The sequence below is a fragment of the Orycteropus afer genome, unplaced genomic scaffold (genome assembly GCF_000298275.1).
Source record: "Orycteropus afer afer isolate SDZICR_OR568_19922 unplaced genomic scaffold, OryAfe1.0 scaffold00074, whole genome shotgun sequence".
Lineage (NCBI taxonomy): Eukaryota > Metazoa > Chordata > Mammalia > Tubulidentata > Orycteropodidae > Orycteropus > Orycteropus afer.
This window is the reverse complement of record NW_006921661.1, coordinates 11,412,734-11,437,861: the sequence shown is the minus strand read 5'-3', so window position 1 is coordinate 11,437,861 and position 25,128 is coordinate 11,412,734. Positions and strand designations below refer to the sequence as shown.

Genomic DNA, 25,128 nt, shown 5'->3' with positions numbered 1-25,128 from the left:
TATTGGTTTCCCTTTTCTTTGTTGAAGAGGGTCTGTGCAATCCTTCTGCCTAGTCCGCCATCTTGCCCCGCCTCCCCATTTGTGGTATATTCTTATCAGAGCAGCACTGGGTAACCAGAACAATGTCTATTCTGGAGAGTGTTCCGTATGTGCTTGAAGAGAATCTATATTTTGCTGTTGTTGGGTGAAATGTTCTGTAGATGTCTGTAAGGTCAAATTTGTTGATTGTATTGTTTGGTTCTCTTGTGTCTTCATTAAGTTTCTTTCTAGTTGTTCTATCCTTCATTGACAGTGCTATATTACAGTCTCCTGCTGTTTCTACAGAGTCATCTAAATGTCTTTTCAATTATGTTAAAGTCTGATTTATGTGTCTTGGAACACAAGACACATGTGTCTTTCATTGGGTGCATAGATATTTATTATTTTTATGTCCTCTTGTTCGACTGATCCTTAATCATCATATAATGTCCTTCCTTGTCTCTTATGGAGGCTTTTGTGTTCAAGTCTTTTTTATCAGAAATTAAATTGGCCACTCCTGCTCCTTTTTTATTGCAATTTGCTTGATATATTTTTTCCAACCTTTGATTTTTAGTCTATTTTTGTCTTTGTGTCTAAGATACATTGCTTGTAGACAGCATATTGATGGGTCATGTTTTTGTACCATTCCGCAACTCTTTGTCTCTTGATTGGTGTATTTAATCCATGTATATTCATTGTAGTTATCAAGTATGGATCTATTGCTGTCATTTTGTTATGTTTTGTGTGTGTGTGTGTGTGTGGTTTTGCTGACTTCTTTGTCCCATCTAATTTTCTGTGCTGAGCTCATTTTGAATTTTTTAATGATTTCCTTCATTGCTGCTGTTTTAGTGTTGGCTTTCCTCTTTCTTTAGTTTTATGAGATTTATTAATTTTCTTTGAAGTTACCCTGTGATTTATTATTTTCTTCCCAAGTTTAAAACAGTGTTCTATATCAAAATCATCTTGACTTTCTCTGCATTTGGAAGTTCTCTACCTATATTATTTATTACCTCTTTTGGATTTGTAGTTGTCTTCATTTACCAATTGATGTCTCTAGTTCCCTGTTTAAAGTGTTGTAAGTTTATTTTACTTTGAATACTTCTATGCCTGAGTTGATTTCTGGGTTATGTTGTCATATGTGTTAATCATCAGTTTTTGTCTGCTGTTGTTGGTTCTCTGCCCAGGGGATTCCTTTCAGCATTTCTTGTAAGGTTGGTCTGGTTTTATTAACAAATTCCTTTAATTTATGGTTGTCTGGAAATGTCCTAATTTCACTATCATATTTGAGGGACAGTTTTGCTGGGTATATCATTTTTGGTGGACATTTTTTTTTTCTTCCAGGATTTTATATATATCATCCCATTGCTTTCTCACCTTAATGGTTTCTTCCAGGAAATCACACCTTAGTCTTATTGGTTGCCCTTTGTAGATATGTAAGGATATTATAAAGCATGTTGTTTTTGTCGACTCATAGTGACCCCTCCTTGGGTTTCTGAGGCAGTATCACTATGGAAATAGGTTGCCCCATCTTCCTTACAAGGAGTGGATGGTGGGTTTGAACCGCCAGCCTTCTGGTTAGCAGTCAAGTACCTTAGGCACTATGCTACCAGAGCTTCCATTATAAAGCATACAGAGGGGAAAAGAAATCTGGAAACTTATTTGCCATGAACAAATACCTTGAGGGAATAAGTCACAGGGATTGGAGACTTAGGACCACAGTCTCAGGAGATATCTAGATCAATTGTGAGAATATAGTCCACGAAGACAATGTTCTACGTCCTACTTCAGTGAGCATCAACTCTCAGGGTCTTAAAAGCTTTCTAGCAACCAGCTAAGATGCAAATATTGGTTTCTCCCCATCCAAAGCAAACAAGAGGGGAGAAAATCAAAGACTCAAAGAAACAATCAGTCCAAAGGACTAATGGACCATGTACACCACAGCCTCCACTACCCTGAGACCAGAAGAACTAGATAGTGCCCAGCTACCACTACTGACCACTCGAATCAGGATCACAATAGAAGGTCCTGAACAGAGAGAGAAGAAAAGAAAAATTCAATATCATAAAATATTCCAGACTTATTGGTGTTATAGAGGCTGGTGGAACTCTCAAGACTATGGGTGGCCCTTAGACAGCTTCAAGCTTACAACTGAACCCACTCAGGGATCAGCCTTCAGCCAAACAATACAATAAAAAGCTCAAATAAATGCAAATTCCTCAGCCCCTTTCCCAGAGATTCTAAGTCAGTGGGTCTGGGAAAAGGCTAGAAAATGCATTTTAACAAATATCCCAAGTGATTCCATGGCAGATGATGGACCACACTGAAAACACAGCCAATTCTTTTTTCTACCTAGTGATGCAAAATCAAATGAAGGTCTAGATAATTTGCTTTTCACTTTTTGTGTCTCTAAATTCATAATGCTTTGTGATTTATCAATTCTCCCAATACTTTTTTCCTGAAGTTATGACTTTGCCACTAAACTGTGCATCTTTATCATAACTCAAAAAACTCACTGCCATCAAGTTGATTCCAACTCATAGTAACCCCCATTGGATTTCCAAGGCTATAAATCTTTATGGAAGCACACCGCCTCATCTTTCTTCTGCTGAACAGCTGGTGGATTCAAACCACTGACCTTTTGCTTAGAAGCCAAATGCCTTAACCACTACACCACCAGAGCTCCTTCTTATCATAACTAGATAAAATCAAAAGTTTTATTTAGACTAATTTGCTTGGTACAATGCTATCTTGTGTGGTTCAGATTTTACATGTTGTGGTGACTTTATATCACTGATTGAATAAACATGAAATCCTAAGACAAGCTCTTGCTGAATGTATCCTAGAATGCTCATTCTCAGCAGGATTCTACCCAGTGATTTGTCAAACCTCTATGTTAATGGGGAGACTAACACATGTGCCAGGCATATAGAATTGTCAATCAAACTGTCACATTTTTTCATTTTGTCTAGAAGTAATTATTGGTTGCTAAATAGTTAAGCATTCATTGAAAAGGCAGCACATTGCTTTATATTAAGAAATTAATTATTATCTCCAATTGTTAATTACTTCTATTTATTAGTTTGAGTGATACTTCAGTGAGCATCAACTCTCAGGGTCTTAAAAGCTTTCTAGAAACCAGCTAAGATGCAAATATTGGTGACTGCTTTTGATTATGGTGTGGACACAGAACATTAAGCAATGCAATTTCACAGTTGTTTATATCCAAAACTGAATTATAAAGCTATAAGTACCCTGAATGGTACCAGAAAAATAAAAAATAATCATTTGATAAATTCAATCAAAATAAATAAATAAATACAATTGACCAAAAATTGTTCAATTGTGATTGAGGAATTTTTCAAATTGTTGATTGGAATCAAAGATATGAAAAAAAAAAAAATCTTTTCTTTTTTCTTTTATGCCAATCCACATAATGGATATTTTAAAAATTACTACAGGAAAATTTGGCAAATGAACTCATTTATTGCTAGATTAGAGCAAACTGGAAAAGTGCTTTTGGAAAGCAATTTCACAGTAGTATTTCCGAGCTTACAAAATGGTGGATAATTTCCCTTCTGGAATTCTGTTCTAAAGTTGAGTAGGAAAAGAGTGTTGAAAAATATGTTTGTGCCACTTTGCTATGGGTGAAAAACTAGGCTTCCCACTACTCTTGGATGTTTAGGTAAAGTAAGACAGAGAAATGGGCAAACAGCTGCTGCAATTGTGATTGTCAATAATTATTTTTAAGCACATGAATAGAAAAAAAAAAAGCAGAAGCAGAATGAAAAATTACAATATTGGTAAAGGTTATATCTAAGTACTTGGCTCTTCCTTTGTATAGCCTAGATTTTATATTGTTTTAAAATAATAATAGAAGCAATGATTAACCCCCCAAAAAATGCCTGTATTGGTCATACCAGTATCTGATGTTTTTTTCCACTCTTCTTTAGTGAACTCTCTCCTGACATCCTCCTTAGAGCTATTGAGTGGGTACCTCAGGCCCAGAAGAGGCTAGACAGAGACCTGGACAAGCCAATGAAAGTCTGAGTTCTAGTCCTGAGAGGTAGAGTAGAATGGAGAGTGAAGGCTGCTCCCAAGGGGGTAACTAAAAGTTCAGAGGAAAGGGGGCAGGTTTCTCTATGCAACCCTTGGGAAATAACTGGCTATTTTCAGGATCTGAGTAAGAAGGGGACATAGGAGAAAGCGGTGAAGAGACAGAAGTCACAGCTTTCTCTTGACTGTGAGCTGAATGTATCTAAACCTCAGTACAGAATTTACCACTGTGAAGAACAAAGCCTAGACCTCTGTAGACAGCATTCCAGTGGGTACGTACATTTCAGAGAGAGGGCCAAAGTCACTGGAAGCAGTCTTCAAGTTCCAGAAGCTGTATTTTTCCTTTGGTCCATCCAGGACTGTTCTTCAGAGTGCTAGTCAAAAGTATAAGAATCAAGTTTGGTATAAGCTAGCCTGGGTTGTGAGGCAAAGAAGTGAAACACCATGGGGTGAGCTAGCTTGCCTAATATCTCCATCACACATCAAACTACTCCAGCCAGATAGGGCTTCTTGTTTTTTGCTTCATAGTTGGGCAACCTTCCCTCCTGACCTAATCCCTACATCATCAGCAGGTCTCGTCAGTTGATTGTATCCATGTTAAACAGACTATTTGCACAGTTGTGGTAGAAAGGCATGGAGTCACTAGAGTTGTATAGATACTGCACTGTATATCTGTGTTGGGTGAAAGGGAGCAAAGAACAGAAGAGGAGTGAGCAATGAGGGAATACTGTGCCTTTTCCAGAGTCCAGGTCCTGACATATTGCCTTCTGGTCACACACACACACATTTATATACACTTTACTTAACACATTAAACAACCCTAAGGTAGTTTACTCTTCCCATTTCACAGAGTAGGAAACTGAATCAAAAACAGAGGCTGAGAGATTAAGTTGCCTAAAGTCATAGGGCTGGAAACAGTGGAATTTGTATTTGAACCTATGTCTAATCCATGCTTATTTGACCAAAACAAAAAGTCTTTTCCTGGATACACAAACCCACCTTCAGAATGCCTCTCCCAGGACACATAGGCAAGTCACCAGTGTTCAGGTAAGGATCCCCATTAACGGGTTGATGCAGAAAATATTTCTCTGTAGCTCAGAACACCACTTAAGATTTCAGTTGTCAACTTGGTGTATATTATTGCTCATATTCTCTTCAAGTCTATAATTTAATTACAAATTAATTGGCTGAATGGGGTCTAACACAAACAAAAGTTAGGAACCTAGGTTTAAGACCATGCCCTGGACACTGTTGTGTGAGTGTGTGTGTGTGTGTGTATGTGTGTGTGTGTGTGATGAATAGCCACTATCTTGGTTTACCCCAGTATTGAGTAATTAAACCCCTTTCTACTTCAGGATTGTGATCCAATGCAATATTTTTATGGAATATTTCAGACATCCTCCTTGAGTGTGATAACATAGTGTGTTGACCAGTGTTCCCCTTAAGTCTCTACCCTATTCCTATAAATCCTGCACTTTTGATTAATCCTCTAAAATATCCCATGTAACAAACACAAGGAAACTATTCCAATTTGTAGATTTTTGGTCTAACCTTCACATTTAACTCAGGATAGGGAAGCTGCTGCCATGTGACAAAAGTCTCACATTTACCTCATGTGCTCATTATACTTCCTGTGCAATAGGTATTCTCCCTGTGTTAAGTATGAAAAGGACTGAGACTTCAAGAGGTTAAGTAATTTGCTCAGACTCACAGAGAAAGATGAAAATCTGAAGTAGGAAGATTTGGTTAGATCACAAAGTTAGTGGCCTGAATTTCTGTGAGGTGCTGCCTCCTAACACCTCTCTTTGCCATTTTATCTGATAGATTCAGCATAACCTTACATTTGACTCCTGAGGAATTGATTTCACAGTTGTTATGTTATTGGCATAGTTTCACAGAATTGCTGAAGAGTCAGTGAGAGTTAATTAAAAAAAAAAAAAAATTAGCCATTTTAAAATTTACAGATTTTCATTGCTTTTTAGCATCTAGTCAATGCCTGACCAGGAAGTAAGCAAACATAAAAACTTGAACTGTGCATTGGAGCCTGAATGAAGGACCTCCTAAGGTGACATTAGGGTAACTCTTATGCTTGTATGCTGTGGACATACAACTACTGCTTATAATTTAGGCCAAAAAAAAAAAAAATGTTTGCTTAAGATAATTTGAAGGGATTTTTGTGTTTATGTTCTCTTTCTTCCTTACCTATCCACTGTGATATAGACTAGAGATGCCACAGAAGGCATCTTCCAGAATGGATGAGGGGTGATAGAGGATTGGGCTTGAAGGATGGGGGAACTTTGCCTGGGCAAAAACTCAAGAGATAGGGAAGCAAAAACATGGCTGTGAGAAGAAAGTCTTATGGCAAGTGTGGGATTTCTGAGACCTGCTGACTTGCCAGGAACTAGATGGGAAAGATCAGGAAAGCAGGCCCAAGGCAAGGCAGGGACAAATCCTTGGGCTGTGTGCTCTCAGATTTTGAACGCTGAGGCAGTGAACCATAGGAGTCATTGCTAGATTCTTAGTCAGAGGTATCTGAAAGGCTGAAGGACAAGAAGGGGTTGATCCTCCCCACATCCAGTTCCCTTCCCCAACCGTCCTCATCTCTTTAAAGAAAAGGAGCCAAGAAGAATGTAGTTAATAAGAAGACCTTGTTGGCTATTTTATAGTAGTCCCTTCTTTTGAATCCTGTTACCAGATAATGTGCAAATTTCCCAGAGAGATTTATTCATAAAATGGCGTACCTCTTCTGTGACTTACCTCAAATTATAGGTGATTCTTAGATTCTCTGTTAAAAAAAAAAAAGGTTAATAGTCTTTCCTTAAAGTAAACTTTTCTTAACAGACTTCATTCGTTCTTCTTCATTCTGTTTATCCATGAAATCTGGGTGACCTTAAATAAAAGATCCTTTTCTTTGAAACACTAAGACCTGTGACATCTTTGAAGCTGTCCCTTAGATTTGACATTCTTAGCTAACCAGTGTGAATCTCATTAGAGAAAGGGGAAGTTGTACTTCACTAACATTTGACTGGTAACCAGAAGGCTGGCAGTTCAAACCCACCAGCCACTCCTCAGCAGGAAGACTGGGCAATCTACTTCCATAGAGATACGCCTCGGAAACCGCTGCTTTTTAGTAATGGGTCGCTATGAGTCAGATTTAGAGGAGTCACTGTGGGTCAGATTCAACTTAATGGCAGTGAGTTTGGTTTTTTGGTTTAATATGACATTTGAGGAGGTCTGGTGGCACAGTGGTTAAGTGTTCAGCTGCCAACTGAAAGTCAGTGGCTCAAATCTACCAACTGCTGTGCAGGACAAAGCTGTGACAGTCTGCTTCTGGAAGTATTTACAGCCTTGGAAACCCTAGGGGGCAATTGTTCCTTTCCTACAGGCTCAGTGTGAGTCCAAATGAACTTGATGGCAATAGGTTTGGGTTTTTTTGGTTTTAACATTTTCCTTAGTAAATTGTCCCCTTATGTTTTTGACCAAGTTTTATTATTTATAAGCTTGTTTTTAAAACCCTTAGTCATTTCTAAAAGGAAAAATATACATGTATAAGAAGGTAGGAAATTAAAAGCACCAATAATCACACCTCTCCAAAATCAACAAATAATAACTTTGTGCAAATTTTCCCAGACTTTTTTTTATTTAAGAGTAAGTATCTATGTGACACATACATATACATTTTAATGAAATTATATCATAGCTTGATCTGCCTTCTGCCATCTCCTCATTTGATGTAAACATTATTCCAGGTAAATACATAGCTCTAAAAGTATTATCAATACAATAATTGTAATTCACTAAATAGTTGTACTAGAATATAAGTAATAATTTTTTTTTAACACATAATGTATCCAACTTTTTATTAGGATAAAAATCAGTAGTTGCAAGTAACTAATCAGCGTTTGTTGTCAATGTTAGTACTATTGTTGCTGATACAGTGATAATGGAAGTATATGCAGGCCCTGGAATGAGCACATTACATGGATTTGCATTTAGTCATGCACATAAACGTTTATGTATTTCCCATTTACTTTAGGGAAAGTTCCCTAAAGCAAACTAGCTCAGTCAATGAGGATGCACATTTTGGGGGGATTTGTACAGTGTAGCAGGACTGTTTCATAGTAGAAATAATGAGCATGCTTATTTCTACATTTAATGGGGTGATATCATGGATAGTTTCTTTTTAAATATTTAATATATTGATTTTCAAATTGGCATACAGAAATCTTCTCTATTATAGGTTCCACCAGTTGCCCGGGATGGAAATGAGAAGCTAGCCTACAGTTTCCAGAGGCAATATCTTACACAGGGGTAGAAATCTAAACTAAGAGCTTCTGTCTACTGGATATACCACATCCCCAAACATGTTTACCTCTAATAATGCCTGCTCGGTACTTACCTCTTTCTGGCTAACTGGCATCCCAGGGTTGGAATCCCTGCACATCTGGCTCTCCATCCCTTTTGGCTCCATGTACCTGGTAGCTGTGCTGGGGAATGTGACCATCCTGGCAGTGATAAGGGTAGAACGCAGCCTACATCAGCCCATGTACTTCTTTCTGTGCATGTTGGCCATCATTGACTTAGTCCTTTCAACCTCCACCATGCCCAAACTGCTGGCCATCTTCTGGTTTGGTGCCTGCAACATTGGCCTGGATGCCTGCTTGGCCCAGATGTTCTTCATCCACTGCTTCGCCACTGTTGAGTCAGGCATCTTCCTCGCCATGGCTTTTGATCGCTATGTGGCCATCTGTGACCCACTACGCCACACTTCAGTGCTCACCCATGAAGTAGTGAGCTATTTGGGGCTGGCTGCCCTCCTCCGGGGGATAGTGTACATTAGCCCCCTGCCCCTGATGATCCGCCTGAGGCTGCCCCTTTATCGGACCCAAATAATTGCCCATTCCTATTGTGAGCACATGGCTGTGGTCACCCTGGCATGTGGTGACACAACAGTCAACAACTTATATGGAATGGGAATTGGCTTCCTGGTATTGATCTTGGATTCATTAGCCATCACTGCCTCCTATGTGATGATTTTCAGGGCTGTGATGGGTCTGACAACCCCTGAAGCCAGGCTTAAAACCCTGGGAACATGTGGTTCTCACATCTGTGCCATCCTTGTTTTCTATATCCCCATTGCTGTTTCCTCTCTCACCCATAGATTTGGCCATCATGTGCCTCCCCATATCCATATCCTTCTGGCCAACTTTTATCTCCTCATTCCACCTATCCTCAACCCAGTTGTATATGCTGTCCGCACTAAGCAGATCCGAGAGAGACTTCTACACATCCTTAAGGCCGGGGCTCAACCCAGGTGACTGTTCTGCATCATCTATGACACATCCAGATGTTTAGTGATGACAGGAAAAGGCTCTGACTGGGGAAGTCCCACAATCCCTGGATCCTGCCTGATCTGTAGGGATAAGAATCTCCAACAAATGCTAATCTATTCTGTTTGATCATGAGATTTTTGTGCAGTGTAGAGCCAATATCAGAAAGTGGAGAGAGAAAATGAAGGCATGGGTTTCATACTATAGTACACCCTTCCTTACTTATTTAACTTCCTAAAACTAAGCATAATAAGCACAAGCAGGCAGACCACAAGAAGTAAGATCATTTCTACTCGACTTTTTGACAGAATTTCTAATGCCTCCCTGAGACTGTTGTAGAGCACAGTCTATAAAAATTAGAATTATACTCTAACACCTTAAAGGTAAAGGTTTAGAAAATTTCAACCATGTTTACAAGATTTTCCAGTCCTTTTAGCTTGCCCCAGAAAAAAGATGGAGGATTGTGTGAGAAATCTTAATCTAATGGGAACTAGAATGAGACATTACTATCTCCTTACTGGAGTTGAAAACCTCAAACCAGGTTATTCCCCAATTTGAATAGATAAATGGATGCACAATATCTTATATATTCCTAATAATAGGGTTGACAGAGAACAAGAAGGAGAAGAAAATGGGTGGACGTCTGCAGATATCATTTCAGAGCTTCTGAATGGCATACATGGAGGAAATTAGCAACACTGACATAATGTAATGAAACAAAGGGAAGAAGGTAAAAGTGTGATTATTAACATTAAGGATGTTAGTTTAAAGGGAGCAGTGGTGGTTCAGTTTTAGAAGTTTTGCCTTCCATGTAGGAGACCCGCATTCAATACCATGCCAAAGCGCCTCATGCATAGCCACCACCCATCTGTCAGTGGAGGCTTGCAAGTTACTGTGATGCTGAAAGATTTTATCAGTTTTATCAGAGCTTCCAGACTTAAATAGACTAGGAAAAAAAGGCAGAAAGTCTTGATGATCTATTTCCAAAAATCAGCCAATGAAAATCCTATGGATAACAACAGCATGATCCACATGTGATCATGAGGATGACACGGGACTAGGAATCATTCCTTCCATTGTGCATGAAGTCACCATGAGCCAAGGGCTCAGTAGCTAGCAACAACTATGTTTATTTATATGTTGTTAATATTCAAAGGTTTTTGTAAGTGTCCAACTTGCCCTAGCTGTCCACAGAAGAAACAAGCAAGGGATTGTGACTACAAAGGCGTTAAAGGTAGAATATCATGACCCTGGGGTAGAGTGTTGATCACATGTCAGAGGAAATCTTGAACACAGAGGTGGGAAACAAGGGAAACTAGGACTTTTAAGTTCTTGCCACATCCTTCCTTCCAGGACAACTCCCAAACTTCCACACTCCAGTTGACATGGGCTTAGAGATCATCTTTCAAGGCTAAATAAAATACAGCAATGATATAGATATAGATATAGACATGGGCATAGGCTTATAATTTATAAACAGTAGTCCCTGTGGAAACAAAAATATCACAAGAAGAATGCATTTGTGGAAGATGAAGTATGAGGGCTTGTGTGGAAAATGGAGTATGAGGGCATGTGTGAGCAGCAAAGTTACACTTGTCAGGATTAAGATAAGGGAATCTTCTAGTATCTGATTCTGTGTGAGAAAAAGAAAAAAGAGAGAAACACATATCAGTATTCCTACCTCCCATTTGTTTTTCCATGCTTGTATTTCTTCCACTATGCTGGGCTTCTTGGTGGGGAGTTCAGGGGTCAAAACATACTGTGATTATCGCTTCCTTTTCTACCTCAGAACAGATATATAAGTGCAGCATCCCTGCCTTAGAAGTCTATGCATCCCCTGTACTGAGCACAGATTTAGCACATTGTCAGTGCTCAGTAATATTTTGTGAATGGATTAGTAAATGAGGGACTCACATTCTTGTTGAAAATATAAAATACATCTATGTGCAAAAAGGAGTTGTATGATGTACAAAAAGATGTCAGAAAATATGTCTTATTCAATGTGTTTAATGAGAGGGATTAGCCAGGAGGATGAAGAGATCAAAAGAAGAAAACAAAGGATATATAGGCTGGTTCTGGTGAAGAAATAACTTTCCAAGAAGCTGAATTGTCTGACTTGGAACTTGCAGCACAGGAGGGTCATAAGCTCCAACACAGGACTGTTCAGGCAGAAGTTAAACATCACCTGTCAGAGTGACTAAGGAGAAAGTCCTGCATCACATGTGTAATGTTGGTCCTCACTCAGGTCCTGAGTGGATAGTCCATCAAATTCCCAATTACTTGGAATAGAAGCTAAGATGCTCAAAATCTTCTCTTAAATAAATGAATTTTGAAGTGTCTTTTTGTCTTTAGGTGAGATCTTTGGGAAGTTAGCGGGTCAAGAATCTGATAAGAGAGGATTCTGTGAAGACACACCAAAATCACCAACTTGAGTCCAGAGGCTACCTGGGGACAGAGACTTGAGTCCTTAACAAAAAATTATAAATTTCAGGATATCATTTATTTTTTTAATTATACTGAAAAAATAACTAAACATGGAGATTCTGCCAGTCCTTCACTTCACTTCTTACTATGCTTCATCTCACTCCCAACATTCAAACTGTCCCACACTTCTCCATCCATCCTCTGGTCTACATTTATACATCCTTTCTCAGAAACAATCCTATGACACGCTCACGAATCTGCTTGGTCTTGACACCATAGATAATGGGGTTGACCATGGGTGGAAAAAGCATATAGAAATTGGCAAAAAGAATATGGACATGGGGGGCTGCCCTGCGGGCCACTCGGTGCAAAACTGAGGAGATAACCACAGGTGTGTAGAAGGATAGAATGGCACCTATATGAGAGACACATGTCCCAAATGCCTTGTAGCGAGCCTCCTGAGAGGCAAGCTGTAGAACTGCCCGAAGGATAAAGATATAGGATAGGATAACAAACAGAAGATCCAACACCACAATAATCATGACCACAGCAATGCCATAGATATTGTTGAAGCGAGTGTCTCCACAGGCCAGCCTTACCACAGCCATGTGCTCACAGTAGCAGTGGGAAATCACTAGGCCTCGGCAATAGTGGAAGCGCTTGAGCAGAAAGGGTAGTGGAATCATTAGTGTCACAGCCCGGGCCACAGCAGCCATGCCAATCCTAGTGATCAGGGGCCTGGTCAGCATCGTGGTGTAGTGCAGTGGCTTGCAAATGGCCACATAGCGATCAAAGGCCATGGCCAACAACACTGCTGACTCCATGATGGAGAAGGAGTGAAGAAAGAACATCTGAACCAGGCAGGCATAAAAGTTGATCTCCCTATCCCTGAACCAGAATATGGCAAGCATTTTGGGCAGTGTTGAAGTGGAGAGGATCAGATCAATGGCTGCCAGCATGGCCAGAAAGAGGTACATGGGCTCATGGAGGGTTGTATCCCCTTGGATGATGAAGAGCAGAGTGCAGTTGCCCAGAAGGGCCAGTGTATAGGCTGAGCAGAAGGGGATAGAAATCCAGATGTGCAGGTGCTCCAAGCCTGGGATCCCCATCAACAAGAAGGCAGCTGGATGAGTTGAGGTTATATTGGAGGCTGACATAGTCAGTGGGAATTCTCTTCTTCCTTTTCCACTTCCACAGGACTCTTTCTGGAGTGTGTCCAATGTCAGAGAAGCACAAGGTTCAAGTTCAAACTCTGATCACCCATGTATGATTATTAGCACTTGGTCCCATTTCTAGACCTTAAAAGAAATTGGAAAATAATCCCAATATGCATGGGGAAATATAAGTTTCCTGCTCACAAAGTACTTATATGGGTGTTTAGGTATTAAATACCAAGAAAACTAGAATTACAATGCAGCCTTTAAGGACGAATAGAGTGGAAGGAGAGCCTTCTATTTTCTTCATATTGCCAGGGACAAAAATAACAATAATACTTGAACCTAGACACAGAGCTTCAGCTTTCACAAAAATTAACTGCAAGTGGATTGTAGACCTAAATTTAAGATTCAAAACTATACAACTTCTAGAAGATAATACAGGAGAAAATCTAAGTGACCTTGGGTTTGGTGATGCCTTTTTAGATAGTGAAAGAAAAAATTGTTAAGTTGGACTTCATTAAAACTAAAAATGTCTGCTCTGTGAAAAACCCTGTTGAGAAGATGAAAAGACAAGTCACACTCTGGGAGATAATATTTATAGAACAGTCTTTTATAAAACACAGTCTTTTATCTGATAAAATAAAATATACAGAGAGCTCCTAAAACTCAACAGCAAGAAAACAACCCATTTAGAATATGAGCAAAAAGTATAAAAAGGCACTTCACCAAAGAAGATACTCAAAGATAAATAAGCATATGAAAAGATGCTCAACATTATTTCACTAAAAAGAAAAAAAAAGCTCACTGCCATGGAGTAGATTCAACTCATAGTAACTCCTCCTTGGGTTTCCAAGGTGGTATCACTATGGAAGTAGATTGTCCAACCTTCCTTCCACGGAGTGGCTGGTGGGTTTGAATTGCCAGCCTTCTGGTTAGCAGCCAAATGCTTTAGGCACTGCACCACAAATTGAAACAACAATGAGACACCACTACAAACCATTAAAAGACTTAAATTCAAAATACCGACAACATGGAATATAGGCAAGGATGTGAAGCAACAGTATTCTCATTCATTGTTGGTGGGAATGTACACAAACAGAATTCTCATTCTTTGCTGGGGGAAATGCAAAATGGTACAGCCACTATAGAAAACAACATGCCGTTTTCTTGCAAAGTTAAACATTGGCTTACCATAAGATCCAGCCACCCTGCTTCTAAGTATTTACCCAAATGGGTTGAAAATGTATGTCCACATAAGAACCCTGAACACAAATATTTGTAGCAGCTTTCTTCATAATTGCTCAAAATTAGAAGCAACTGAGATGTCCTTCAGAAGGGAGTGGGTAAACAAACTCTGTTACATCCATACAATGGAGCATTATTCAGCTCCAAAAAGTCATGGGCTATCAAACTACCAAAGAATACCGAAGAACCTTAAATACATATTGCTAAGTGAAAGAAGCCAATCTGAAAAAGCTGTGTACTCTATAACATTCTATATGACATTCTGCAAAAGACAAAATGGTAGATAGAGTTAAAAGATCAGTGGTTTCCAAAGGTTCGGTGGAGAAGTGTTGTTGTTGTTGTTGTTGTTGTGTGCCGTCGAGTCGGCCCCGACTCATAGCGACCCCTCCTTGGGTTTTCGAGGCAGTATCACTACGGAAGTAGGATTGCCCAACCTTCCTTCCGAGGAGTGGCTGGTGGGTTTGAACCGCCAGCCGTCTGGTTAGCAGGCAAGTGAATAGGTGAAACACAGGGCATTTTGGCGGCATTGAAACTATTCAGTATAATACTGTAATGGTGGACACATGACAATATGTTGTCGTTGTTGTTAGGTGCCATGAAGTTGGCTCTGACTCACAGTGACACTATATACAACAGAACAAAACACTGTTGAGTCCTGTGCCAGCCTCCCAATCCTTGCTAATCCATTGTTGCGGCCACTGTGGCAATCCATCTCATTGAGAATCTTCCCCTTTTGCTCTGACCCTCCACTTTACCAAGCATGATATCTTTCTCCAGGGAATGGTCCATTTAAAAGACCATAACTTGGGTTGGGTGCACCTTAGTCTTCAAAGAGACATCTTTGCTCTTTAGCACTTTAAAGAGGTCTCTTGTGGCAGATTTTCCCACCACTAATTTGTCAGTTTGTCGTCCTGTGGGGGTTTGTGTGTTGCTGTGAGGCTGGAGGCTGGAAGTTTCAAATACAGCAAGGTCACCCTTGGTGGACAGGTTTCAATGGAGCTTCCAGACTAAGACAGACTTGGAAAAAGAAATTGGTCCTTCACTTCCCAAAGAATTAGCCAGTGAAACATGACAGTATACTTTAGTAAAAACCCATAAGACTGTACAGCCAACAGAGAGAACCCTAAAATAAACTATAGACTTCAGTTAATAATTGTATATTGATATAGATTCATCAATTATTTTTAAAAAATGGGCTACAGGAACGCAAGATGTTAATAATAGGAGAAACAGAGTTCAAAAGGCAGAGGGAATATATGGAAACTTGCTGTACTTTCTGCATTTTTTTTTTTTTTTAGCTTTTATTGTCGTGAAAACATACACAACAAGATATTCACCAACATAACAACTTCCACATTTACAGCTCAGTGACATTTTTCACGTTGTACCACCATTGTTGCTATCCTTTTCCAAAATATTCCACCACCCTTAACATGAACTCAATGCCCCACAAACAAAAGCTTCCCCTTTCCCCTTCCCTTCTACCCCTGGTAACCACTAATAATCTTTGATTTCTATATATTTTTTTTCAACCTATCTAGGAATTTTCCCTCCTTTCCCCTCCCATCCCTGATAACCAACAAAGAAAGTTCCCTTCCATGTATAAACTTTGCCTTGACCTTTTACAATATTTTCTATACAAATGTTCTATAAACTTAAAACTACTCTAAAATTAATGATTATTTTAAAAAAAATAGGATAAATCTTGGGACATAGAAAGTACTCAGTAAATGCTGGGCACTTTTTTGTATTTGGAAAACTAGAGGTAAATTACTTAATGACAATCATAAGATTGGCACATGTCACAAATTAGAATTGAACCCTGGGAACTCTGGTTTCCTGCCTTCAAATCCAGTCTCATAACTCACTACACCCAATGCCTCAATCTTGTTTGTCTCACAGACAATTCATATCCAACATGTTCAAGTTAGAAGAAATAAAACTCAAATTCATTTCTACCTGTCAAAACTGACATGAGTCACTTACACGTTTAAAGTGTTAACTTCCTCACCTGTAAATGAAATCAATAAAAATATCTCTCACGCCCATCTTACAGAATTTGAGTGATGAAAGATAAGATATGTGAGAAGGGCTTAGTAATCTGTAAAGCATTGTACAAATGCTATTTATATTACTATCTCCCTACTCCCATGTAAATCTGCCCCTTTTTCTAAAGTTTACTTATCATTAACATAATCATTCATTCTTTGGCCTTGTGTGTTCCTCCATGACACCCATTAATTCTGTTTCTCTTCATAGCAATACTTGTTTAAAAACTTGACTGTAGTCAGTCTCTACTTCATCATCCCTCATTTAGCTTTCAATAATTTCCAATCTAGCTTCTATCTTCACTACTCCTCTTACACAGATCTTCTCATCTCTTTTCCCTCACTCTCTCCTTTTCCTCTTAGTCTCCTGTTCTCAAACTAATCTAGGTGTTCTCTTTGTTTCCCCTTGCTCTTTTACCATCTGTATTCAGGCAATTCTTAAATGTATAGTTTCTAATCTGAGTTCCAGACTAGTATATGCAAATGACCATTGGATATTTCCACCTAGATGTCTTATAGGCAGCAAAAAAAAAAAAAAAAAAAATGGCCAAAAACAGAAATTTCATCATCTGCCCACAAACTATTTCCTCTCCATGCCTTTCCCATCTCAAATATTAACTGCCACCAATCCAGTAGCTAGGTCAGAAACCTAGAAATAATCCTTGATTGAATTATTTCCTTCATCCTTTGAATCAATTCATCAGCAAATCCTTTCAAACTGCAAAATTTGTTTTACTCCCCACCCTTTTCTTATTCCACTGCCACCACTCTTACTTAAGTTATCCACTTTCATCTGGACTACAGTGCCCCCTAATTATCTGTATGGTCTGAATCTTGGTCCTCCATAATTCATTCTGTATACTGCAGCCAAAGAGAATGTTTTATTTTTAATTTATTTTACTTTTTATTGTGGTGAAAATATGCATACCAAAACATTCACCAACACAATAACTTCCACATTTATAATCATTTAAAGGCAAATTATACCATGCCAGGCCTTGCTTAAAAGCTTTATGGACATGCCATCCATCACACTTAGAATGGAACCCACACCCCCAACCCTGGCTTAGAAAGTCCTGTATAGTGTAGGTCCTGCCCACTTCTTCAGCCTCATCTCCTTCTACCCTCCTTCTTCACTTTGTTCTACCCAAATGGCCTTTTGGCAGATGCGAGAGTTCACAGAGGGAGCTCTGGTGGTGTAGTGGTTAAGTCATGTGGCTATTAACCAACAGGTTGGTGGTTCAAACCCACCAGCTGCTCTGCAGAGGAAAAATGAGGCAGTCTGCTTCCGTAAAGATTTACAGCCATGAAAACAATGGGACTCACTCTGAGTTGAAATTGCCTCCATGGCAGAGTTTGGTTTTGGTAGAGCTCATGGAGCTCTGTCCCAGTCAGTGATGATACCCCTTGATCCTGTCTCTGATTTGTCTCTCCTACTTCTCTTCTCTATGTCCTTTATATCTTCCCTAACTCACCTTTCATCATCTTTTGCCTGGGTCATTATAAATACCTCACCTTTAGTTTTCCACCACTAGCACCACCACTTCAGTGTGACATGATATGCGTTTTGCTTCCTGCGGAAAATGATTCATGATGTTATCACTGCTACAAGAAAAATAAAAACCAAGTTTCTGTACAAGGTTCTTTCTGACTGAATTTTTAGTTTCACTTCCTTCTTTGCCCCTAAATATGCATCATAGGATAAACCACACTGGATCGCCTGTTGTTTCCTGAACAGTCATGCTTGTAGCTATTTCTCTGGAATGACGTCTTCTGCCAGCTTTCTTAGCTGGCCAAGATCCTGTCACTTTCCTCATGAAACTATCAGAATCCTCCTGACAGATTTATTCATGCATGACAATGAAGCCTCGCTAATTCACTGCATTCAGTAACAGTTAGAGTAGATCTGTGTTACCAATTCAAGTGTCTCTCCATTCACTGGCTTGTGAGTGTTTTGAATACAAAGGCTGACCTTATTCATTTCTATATTCACAGACGCTACTTACTGTGATTGGTGTTCAGTAAGTACTTTTTAAACGAAGTCATGAATGACTTCCATCCTGGAGAAACTTGCTCCTTCTCTGCCTTTGCAAAGTATACCACCTGGAGGACAGGAAAAGGTTTCTTCCAATAATGGTGTGATAGCAAGGGCTGGAGTTTGTAGAAGCTGAAATATTTGAAGAGAGTTAGAGATGGATAGAAAGAAGTTCTCTTGTAAAATAGAGACATTCCAAGATTAGAAAGGATCTATGGTGGGGTAACGCCTGAAACAAGGATAAGTGGTTTGTTTAGGCATGAGAGGTACAAGAGGGCTGGACTCTGCCCTGAACACTCTGTAGTTTATGCCTCAACTTACCCTATCTCCTCTAACATTAAACACTCTTCTCCCATCAGGTGTCTGCTCAGCCATGAGGTATTTCCATAGCCATTACGATATTCAATTTGGATTCTGGCATTATCCCAATTATTCCAGTTTTCTCTGATAGTACTTATATCTTTCCATTAATGTGTGCCATTATGTTCCCTTTTAAAGACTTCTAGGGATAGCTAAGGGAGCTTTGGTGGCAAGCGGTTAAAGCATTTGCCTGCTAACCCAAAGGTCAGCCATTCAAACCTACCAGCCTCTCCAAGTGAAAAAGATATGGTAGTCTGCTTCCATGATGATTTACAGCCTTGGATGCCCTATGGGCAGTTCTGCTCTGTCCTATAGGGTCATGATGATTCGGAATCAATTACAATGGCAGTAGGTTTGGGTTTGGGGTTTATGGATTACTTATGCAGTCCAACTGCAAAAGGTTCTTTTGTTTGTTTGTAGGAGCCATCTGATCCCAGCATCACTACTCCCTCTTGGTTTGCTTGTCCCTCTCCCATCTGTGCCAACTGCCCAAATGTGTTCTCTGTTCTCCTGACCCTCCTGTACCACCCTTGGCCCAAGTGTTCTTACCCCTCAACATGAGGCTCAATTCTTGGTATATTCCATAATGTTCAGGAAAAATCAGATGCAGTGCTTCTCTCTTAGTAAGAGATGGGTTGGAAAGAGGGAGCTGGAAAATGAGAATCTTATGTTATCCTTATCATCTCTTTCTCTTTTCCCAAAAGAAAAATAAATAGCAGCTCCCATCCCTGAGGAACAGAAAGGCCTCGTCTCTTCTCTGGGAGTGACTCCAGGGGCCTTCTCTGCCCCAGTCTTTAGTCTTCAGGAATTTCAGATGCTAACTTCCACAGACCCTACTCTGTCACTGCTGTGTGTCTTTCAATCATGCCTCCCTTGTGCAAAATGTATTCTGGTTTCAGCAATCATTCAGTACCTCCTCACCCTCACCTTCCTTCTCTGTAGTGCCAACTGAGAAACAGAGCCTCTTTGGAATATACAAATGGATGCTGTTTTGGTTACCTAGTGCCACTCTAACAGAAGCATACCACAAGTGGGATGGCTTTAACAAACAGAAGTTTATTCTCTTACAGTTTGGAGGCTTTAAGTCCGATTTCAAAGTGCCAGGCTCTATGGGCTAGGTGAAAGCCCCTCAACCTTGGACTTCAGCTTTGCCTCCTGCTCCCGGCCCACTGAAGCTGGAGGCTTTTCTTCACCCAGACAGATTTGGCTGCTGAGGCTGACAAACCCAAAGTTGACAAGTAAAAAGGCACAGTCCCAATGTTACCAAAAAACATGGCAGGCCATTGATTCAAGTCCATCGAAGGTCCCAAGATCAGCAGAGCATGTCAGGCTCCTGAACAACGATTCATCTACATGCAGGATTCAAGTGTGCCATAAGCTAGAGACCATTCCCAAAGCTGCTTCTTATATATGGGAAGCAGGCCACATCCCTAAAGCAGCTACTCAGCTGCTTGTGGTAGATCCCACCATGGAGTTGATTGCCAGTCTCTTCATGGGTAATAACTACCACCAGCTTCCCAGCCACTCAACCAGGCCCAGCCAAGTTCACGCACATCCTTAACTACCACAGATGCTTGTTGTGTGCGTTTTCTGATTGTGATTTGGAAAGGTAAACTTCAATCAGAACTGAGTCAAGGCTATTAATTGTCTATTTTTGTTTTGTCTAATTTGTTTTGAGTTTTGTTTCATTTTATGCTCTGATAGATGTGTGACATACTAAACAGAGCTGTGGGTATGGATAGGGATCTAGATCAAGGCCTACTTATGGTCTTGATGAAGTACTTAACCTCTCCACTCCTTGGATTGTTTCCTTATCTATAAAGTAGTGTCAATAATCCTGATTTAGCCCACTTCACAGGATTTAGGGGAGGATCCAATGAGATAACTGAGAAACAATTATTCTTATTTTATTAATTACTCAGAAATTATTAGCTATTAATAATAATGAAGGGAAATGCTTTTCTCCTATGATTGATCTCAGCACTTCCTATTCCATGGTCCTGAGAGAGGAAGCTGGTTTTCACAGGAATCTCTATGTGTGGACCTGAACTAACTCTTCATGACACATCCCAGGCTCATCCCATTGAGCCTGTAGTTGGTCACTTCCCCCTCTCTTCCCATAAAGACATCTAGACCCTGTAACAGATGTCCTAGCTCCTATCTCTCAGACATAAGAATTCACCTCTCTTACTTGAAGTCTCTATAACACACTGGGTTCAGGTGGGATTTCTGCACAGATCTTGCTTTGATAAAGTCTGAATTAGGCTGATGAGACACAGACTATGTGGAAGTGATGATCCTGAATTGAGGTGCCACAAGGTGGTGTTGAGAAGAGTTGAGATGAAAGATACCCAGACTGAGTACAAGGATCATGACAAAAGCTGAGAAAACACATGGTGGTTCAGCAGTTCATGGTTGAGATTCAAAGACATCCAAGTTTGAATCACATGACCAACAGTGAAAGTAAGGTGATACAGGCTGAGGTTGTGAGAGACCAGAGAGGGCTAAAAGAGGACAAAAGTAGGAAGAATACAGTTACAGTGCAGAGAAAAATATCATAATGATAATATCAACTTACAACAACAAGTACTAGTGTATTAATATTTTTTATATTTAAAAATACATAATAATAGAAATACTAAAAGGTTGAGGACAATAACAACAAACAGAAGTTCTAATAGTCTTTCTGTACCATAAAACCAAACCAAACTGACTGTCGTCGAGTTAGATCAGACTCATAGCAACCCCTCCTTGGGTTTCCGAGGCAGTATCACTATGGAAGTAAATTGCCCAACCTTCCTTCTGAGGAGTGGCTTGTGGGTTTGAACCACCAGCCTTCTGGTTAGCAGTCAAGTGCCTTAGGCACTACACTACCAGAGCTCCCTCAAATGCCTTAGGCACTTTAGTATACTAACTTTTTTAGACAGTTAGCGCTTTGGATCTTAAGACACATATATGATGGCACTGACCCCATCAACTGTTTGAATTCAAACTTCTGCCTCTACCATTTATGAACAACCTATCACTTTCACTGATTTCTTCAGCCCTTCATCCAATTCCACATTTCCTCAGATTATGTGATAACAATACTTGCTTTTAAGTCTCTATTTTTTGCCTTTAACACTCTAAGCTTTTAGGAAGAAGACAAAGCAGAATTCTTCTTTGATACAATTCTTCATTTTTGTCTTATTCAATAGTCAGAATCTGACTATGGCTTTTATTTTTCTCTCTACTATCTACTTATGTGATCATATATATTTAAGTAATGATACTTCCAGTTTTGTACAGGGAGCAGCTCAAACAAAACTTCAATCATAAACTTCTACCTGAGGTCATATATGCACTTATGGATGTTTGGCTTAGAGCGATATCCTGGGGAATGATTTAGAAGAAAAAGTCAGAGGAGGTTGAAAGTCCAGTGGAAACAGTGGAGTGTAAGATTGGTGGTGTAAGAGCCAGAGGAAGAGGATACATTAGAACTTTATATAAAGGGCTGCTTTCCTTGAGGTGTTATGATAAAAATCCATTTCAGGGCCAGTTCATCAGTTTTGATGATAATTCTACTCATTTGTTTACATGTTCATGATTTACCTTAATCTGCTTTTAAAAAGTTGTAGTTGCAATAAAACCCACTGCCAATGAGTCGATTCTGACTCATAATGACCCCATTGGCTTTCCAAGGTGGTAAATCTTTACAGAAGTAGATTGCCCTGTCTTCCTTCCGTGGAGCAGCTGGTGGGTTTGAACTGCCAACCTTCTGCTTAGCAGTTAAATGCCTTAGGGACTGCACCACCAGAGCTCCTTGTAGTTGCAATAGCTTTTTTAAAACATTTTATGACCACTTTAGAAATTTTAGAATTACATGAATCATTATAAATTTGTCTGTCAATGTATCATTCTTCTCCTTCATCTTATTTTAATGGGCAAGCTATAGTGGTACAATTCTGGTAAACAAAAAGAATCCTGCGAAGAATAGTTATTGTTTGTATTGGGTAAAGATTCTATATCCTTAATAATATGATGTACAACCTAATCAACTATTTGAATTACCCGACCAAATGGATGAATTTGTGAACTAATTAAAATAAAAATAGCAATAAAATAGTTCTTCATGGAAACAGTAGCCACAGAGCTAATTAGAAAGGCATCAGAAAAAGTTAATATACAAAGATTGGAATACTATTTAAGAACCTCTATCTGCAAAGCTTAAATATTTATCAACTGTGACAATCTGTAAAGCCCATTACTACTAAGAGCTTCAATACTAAAAAAGTTATAAATGAGATTACTACAAAAGAAAAAGAAACTTAAGAATCTTAGAGTGTTTTGTGCTAACACCATCATCATGAGGAATTTTAGTAGGTCTCTTAAAAGTTTGAGGACAATAACAACAAAAGGAAGTTCTAATAGTCTTTCTGTACCACAGAAATGCCTATCATTGCCTTTGGGTGAACCTCAACACAAAAATAATAAATAAATCTTCACCTACATAGATGCCAAAACTAAGACATAACATAGAAACAAAACGAGTCTTAATACTAAATCAGTCATAATTCAGTAAAGCCAAGTTGTGCATGATAATTTTACATCTGAGAGTTTTATTGATGGCAATTTTGTTTTGTTTTGTTTTTTCATTAGAAGTTATTGAACTTTCACTAGAAGTTATTCAGAAGATGATAGGAATGTAGTTTATGAACTTGAAAGCTAATATTTTGACTTTAGCATATTATACTTAAAATAGACATCATAAGTTAAAATCGAAATAAAATATAACCAGGAAAATATATACCAAACTTCTCCCAATACCTGTATTCATTCCATTCTCTCAAAATAAATAAAGCTAAGAATGTATGAAGGGGTTAGGAAAGGACAAATGCAAATGGATAGCCCAGGGAAGAATGGGAAGGGTGCTGCTACATTGAGGGGATTGCAACCAATGTCACAAAACAAAATAGGTATTAATTGTTGAATGGAAAACTAATTTGCTCTGTAAACTTTCACCCAAACTACAAGAAAAAGTTCAGGAAAAAAAATGTAAATTTTACAAAATCTTAGCAACACTACATCTTTGTAATAGCATTAGTCTCCCAAAATGTCTGTGTTTTAGAATAACACAGAAATCTTCTAAAAATTGCAATCCCAGTATACCCTAGAATGATGGAGCCATGGTTTATCAAGGTTTAACACAAACACAAGTTTAAAAAAAAAAAAAAAAAAAAAAAACTACATGCAGTTATCCTGAGCAAAACGTTCATGACATTATCATCAAGCTGAGGGTGTTGTAGCTAAAATGGAGGTCTGTGTCACTCAAGGATCCAAGTTCAAGCACTAGTGGAGTGACTTATTCACTGAAAATTACTCAGACGCCAGGCCATGCAAAACTAGGGTGCATGAATGACTGGACATTTTACAATTAAGTTTGACTTATTAAACATACTCCTGCATTATTCATGTATGTGTTAAAACTTCACGTCTAAAAATAACGACACAATGTTGAGAAAAGATTGGAAATAATTCTCATTACAATTTTTAAATAAAACTAACAGTATGTATTTCTGTTTGTTATATGTTAATGGAATTTAGTGCCCAAGGCACTTGACTGCTAACCAGAAGGCTGGCTGTTCAAACCCACCAGCCACTCCTCAGAAGGAAGGTTGGGCAATCTACTTCTGTAGTGATACTGCCTCAGAAACCCAAGGAGGGGTTACTATTAGTCAGGTCCAACTCAATGGCACGTAACAAGAACAACAACACTTGCATAGGGGACAAAATCACTCTCTATGGGACTATATGAGTATCGCCTAATACATGAAGCCATTCCTGCACAAAATATAGGGGAAACAAAAATTTGCTGCCTGGACACAGTTGCAGTAAGTTGTATTCAATTTATTAAATAATAATGATAGATTAATAATTAACTGCCAAATGTACCAGTCACCTGTTACTGTGGAACACATACCCACAAAACTTCAGTGACATACAACAGTAAGCATTTATTTCTCATAAATCTGGAAGTTTGCTGAGATGACTCTGCTGATCAGCTGGGCTCACTTAAGCATCTGCAGATTGGCTGAGGGTTGGTTCATTGAAGCTAGACTTGACTGTGAGGCTCTGCTTCAAGTTGAAGTTGTCCAGGCAGCTTTGCTCCACATGCCTCTCATCCTTCTTGGACCAGTGGGATGAGCAGGGTACATTGTTCTCATGATGATGGAAGAGTCAGAAAAGTCCAAATTAGCAAGCAAATCTCAAGTCTCTGCACCAATCTGCTAATAGTCCATTGGCCAAACAGGGCCACATGGCCAAGTCCATGGTCAATATGTGAGAAAGTATACTGCAGCTACCTCAAAGTAGGGAGAGGAGAGAGTGGATGTTTTTTTTGTTTGTTTGTTTGTTTTTTTATTAGGATTTGGGTGAAAATTTACAGAGTAAATTCACTTTTCATACAGCAGTTCACATAT

The 25,128-nt window shown here is 39.1% G+C and overlaps 2 protein-coding genes across 2 annotated transcripts; one reads left to right on the top strand and one right to left on the bottom strand.

Moving 5' to 3' along the window:
- Nucleotides 1-8,435: 8,435 nt before the first annotated feature.
- Nucleotides 8,436-9,389, top strand: LOC103197193 (olfactory receptor 52M1-like). The gene has a single exon (XM_007941064.1). The coding sequence runs from the start codon at nucleotides 8,436-8,438 to the stop codon at nucleotides 9,387-9,389; it is 954 nt and encodes a 317-aa protein (XP_007939255.1).
- A 2,648-nt stretch (nucleotides 9,390-12,037) lies between these two features.
- LOC103197127 (olfactory receptor 52K2) lies at nucleotides 12,038-12,982 on the bottom strand. The gene has a single exon (XM_007941007.1). It carries the CDS (start codon nucleotides 12,980-12,982, stop codon nucleotides 12,038-12,040), a length of 945 nt encoding a protein of 314 aa, XP_007939198.1.
- Between the last annotated feature and the right edge of the window lie 12,146 nt (nucleotides 12,983-25,128).

Bases quoted from the DNA above. Each gene is read 5' to 3' on its own strand.
- LOC103197193 (XM_007941064.1), top strand. From the start codon at position 8,436: ATGTTTACCTCTAATAATGCCTGCTCGGTACTTACCTCTTTCTGGCTA.
- LOC103197127 (XM_007941007.1), bottom strand. From the start codon at position 12,982: ATGTCAGCCTCCAATATAACCTCAACTCATCCAGCTGCCTTCTTGTTG.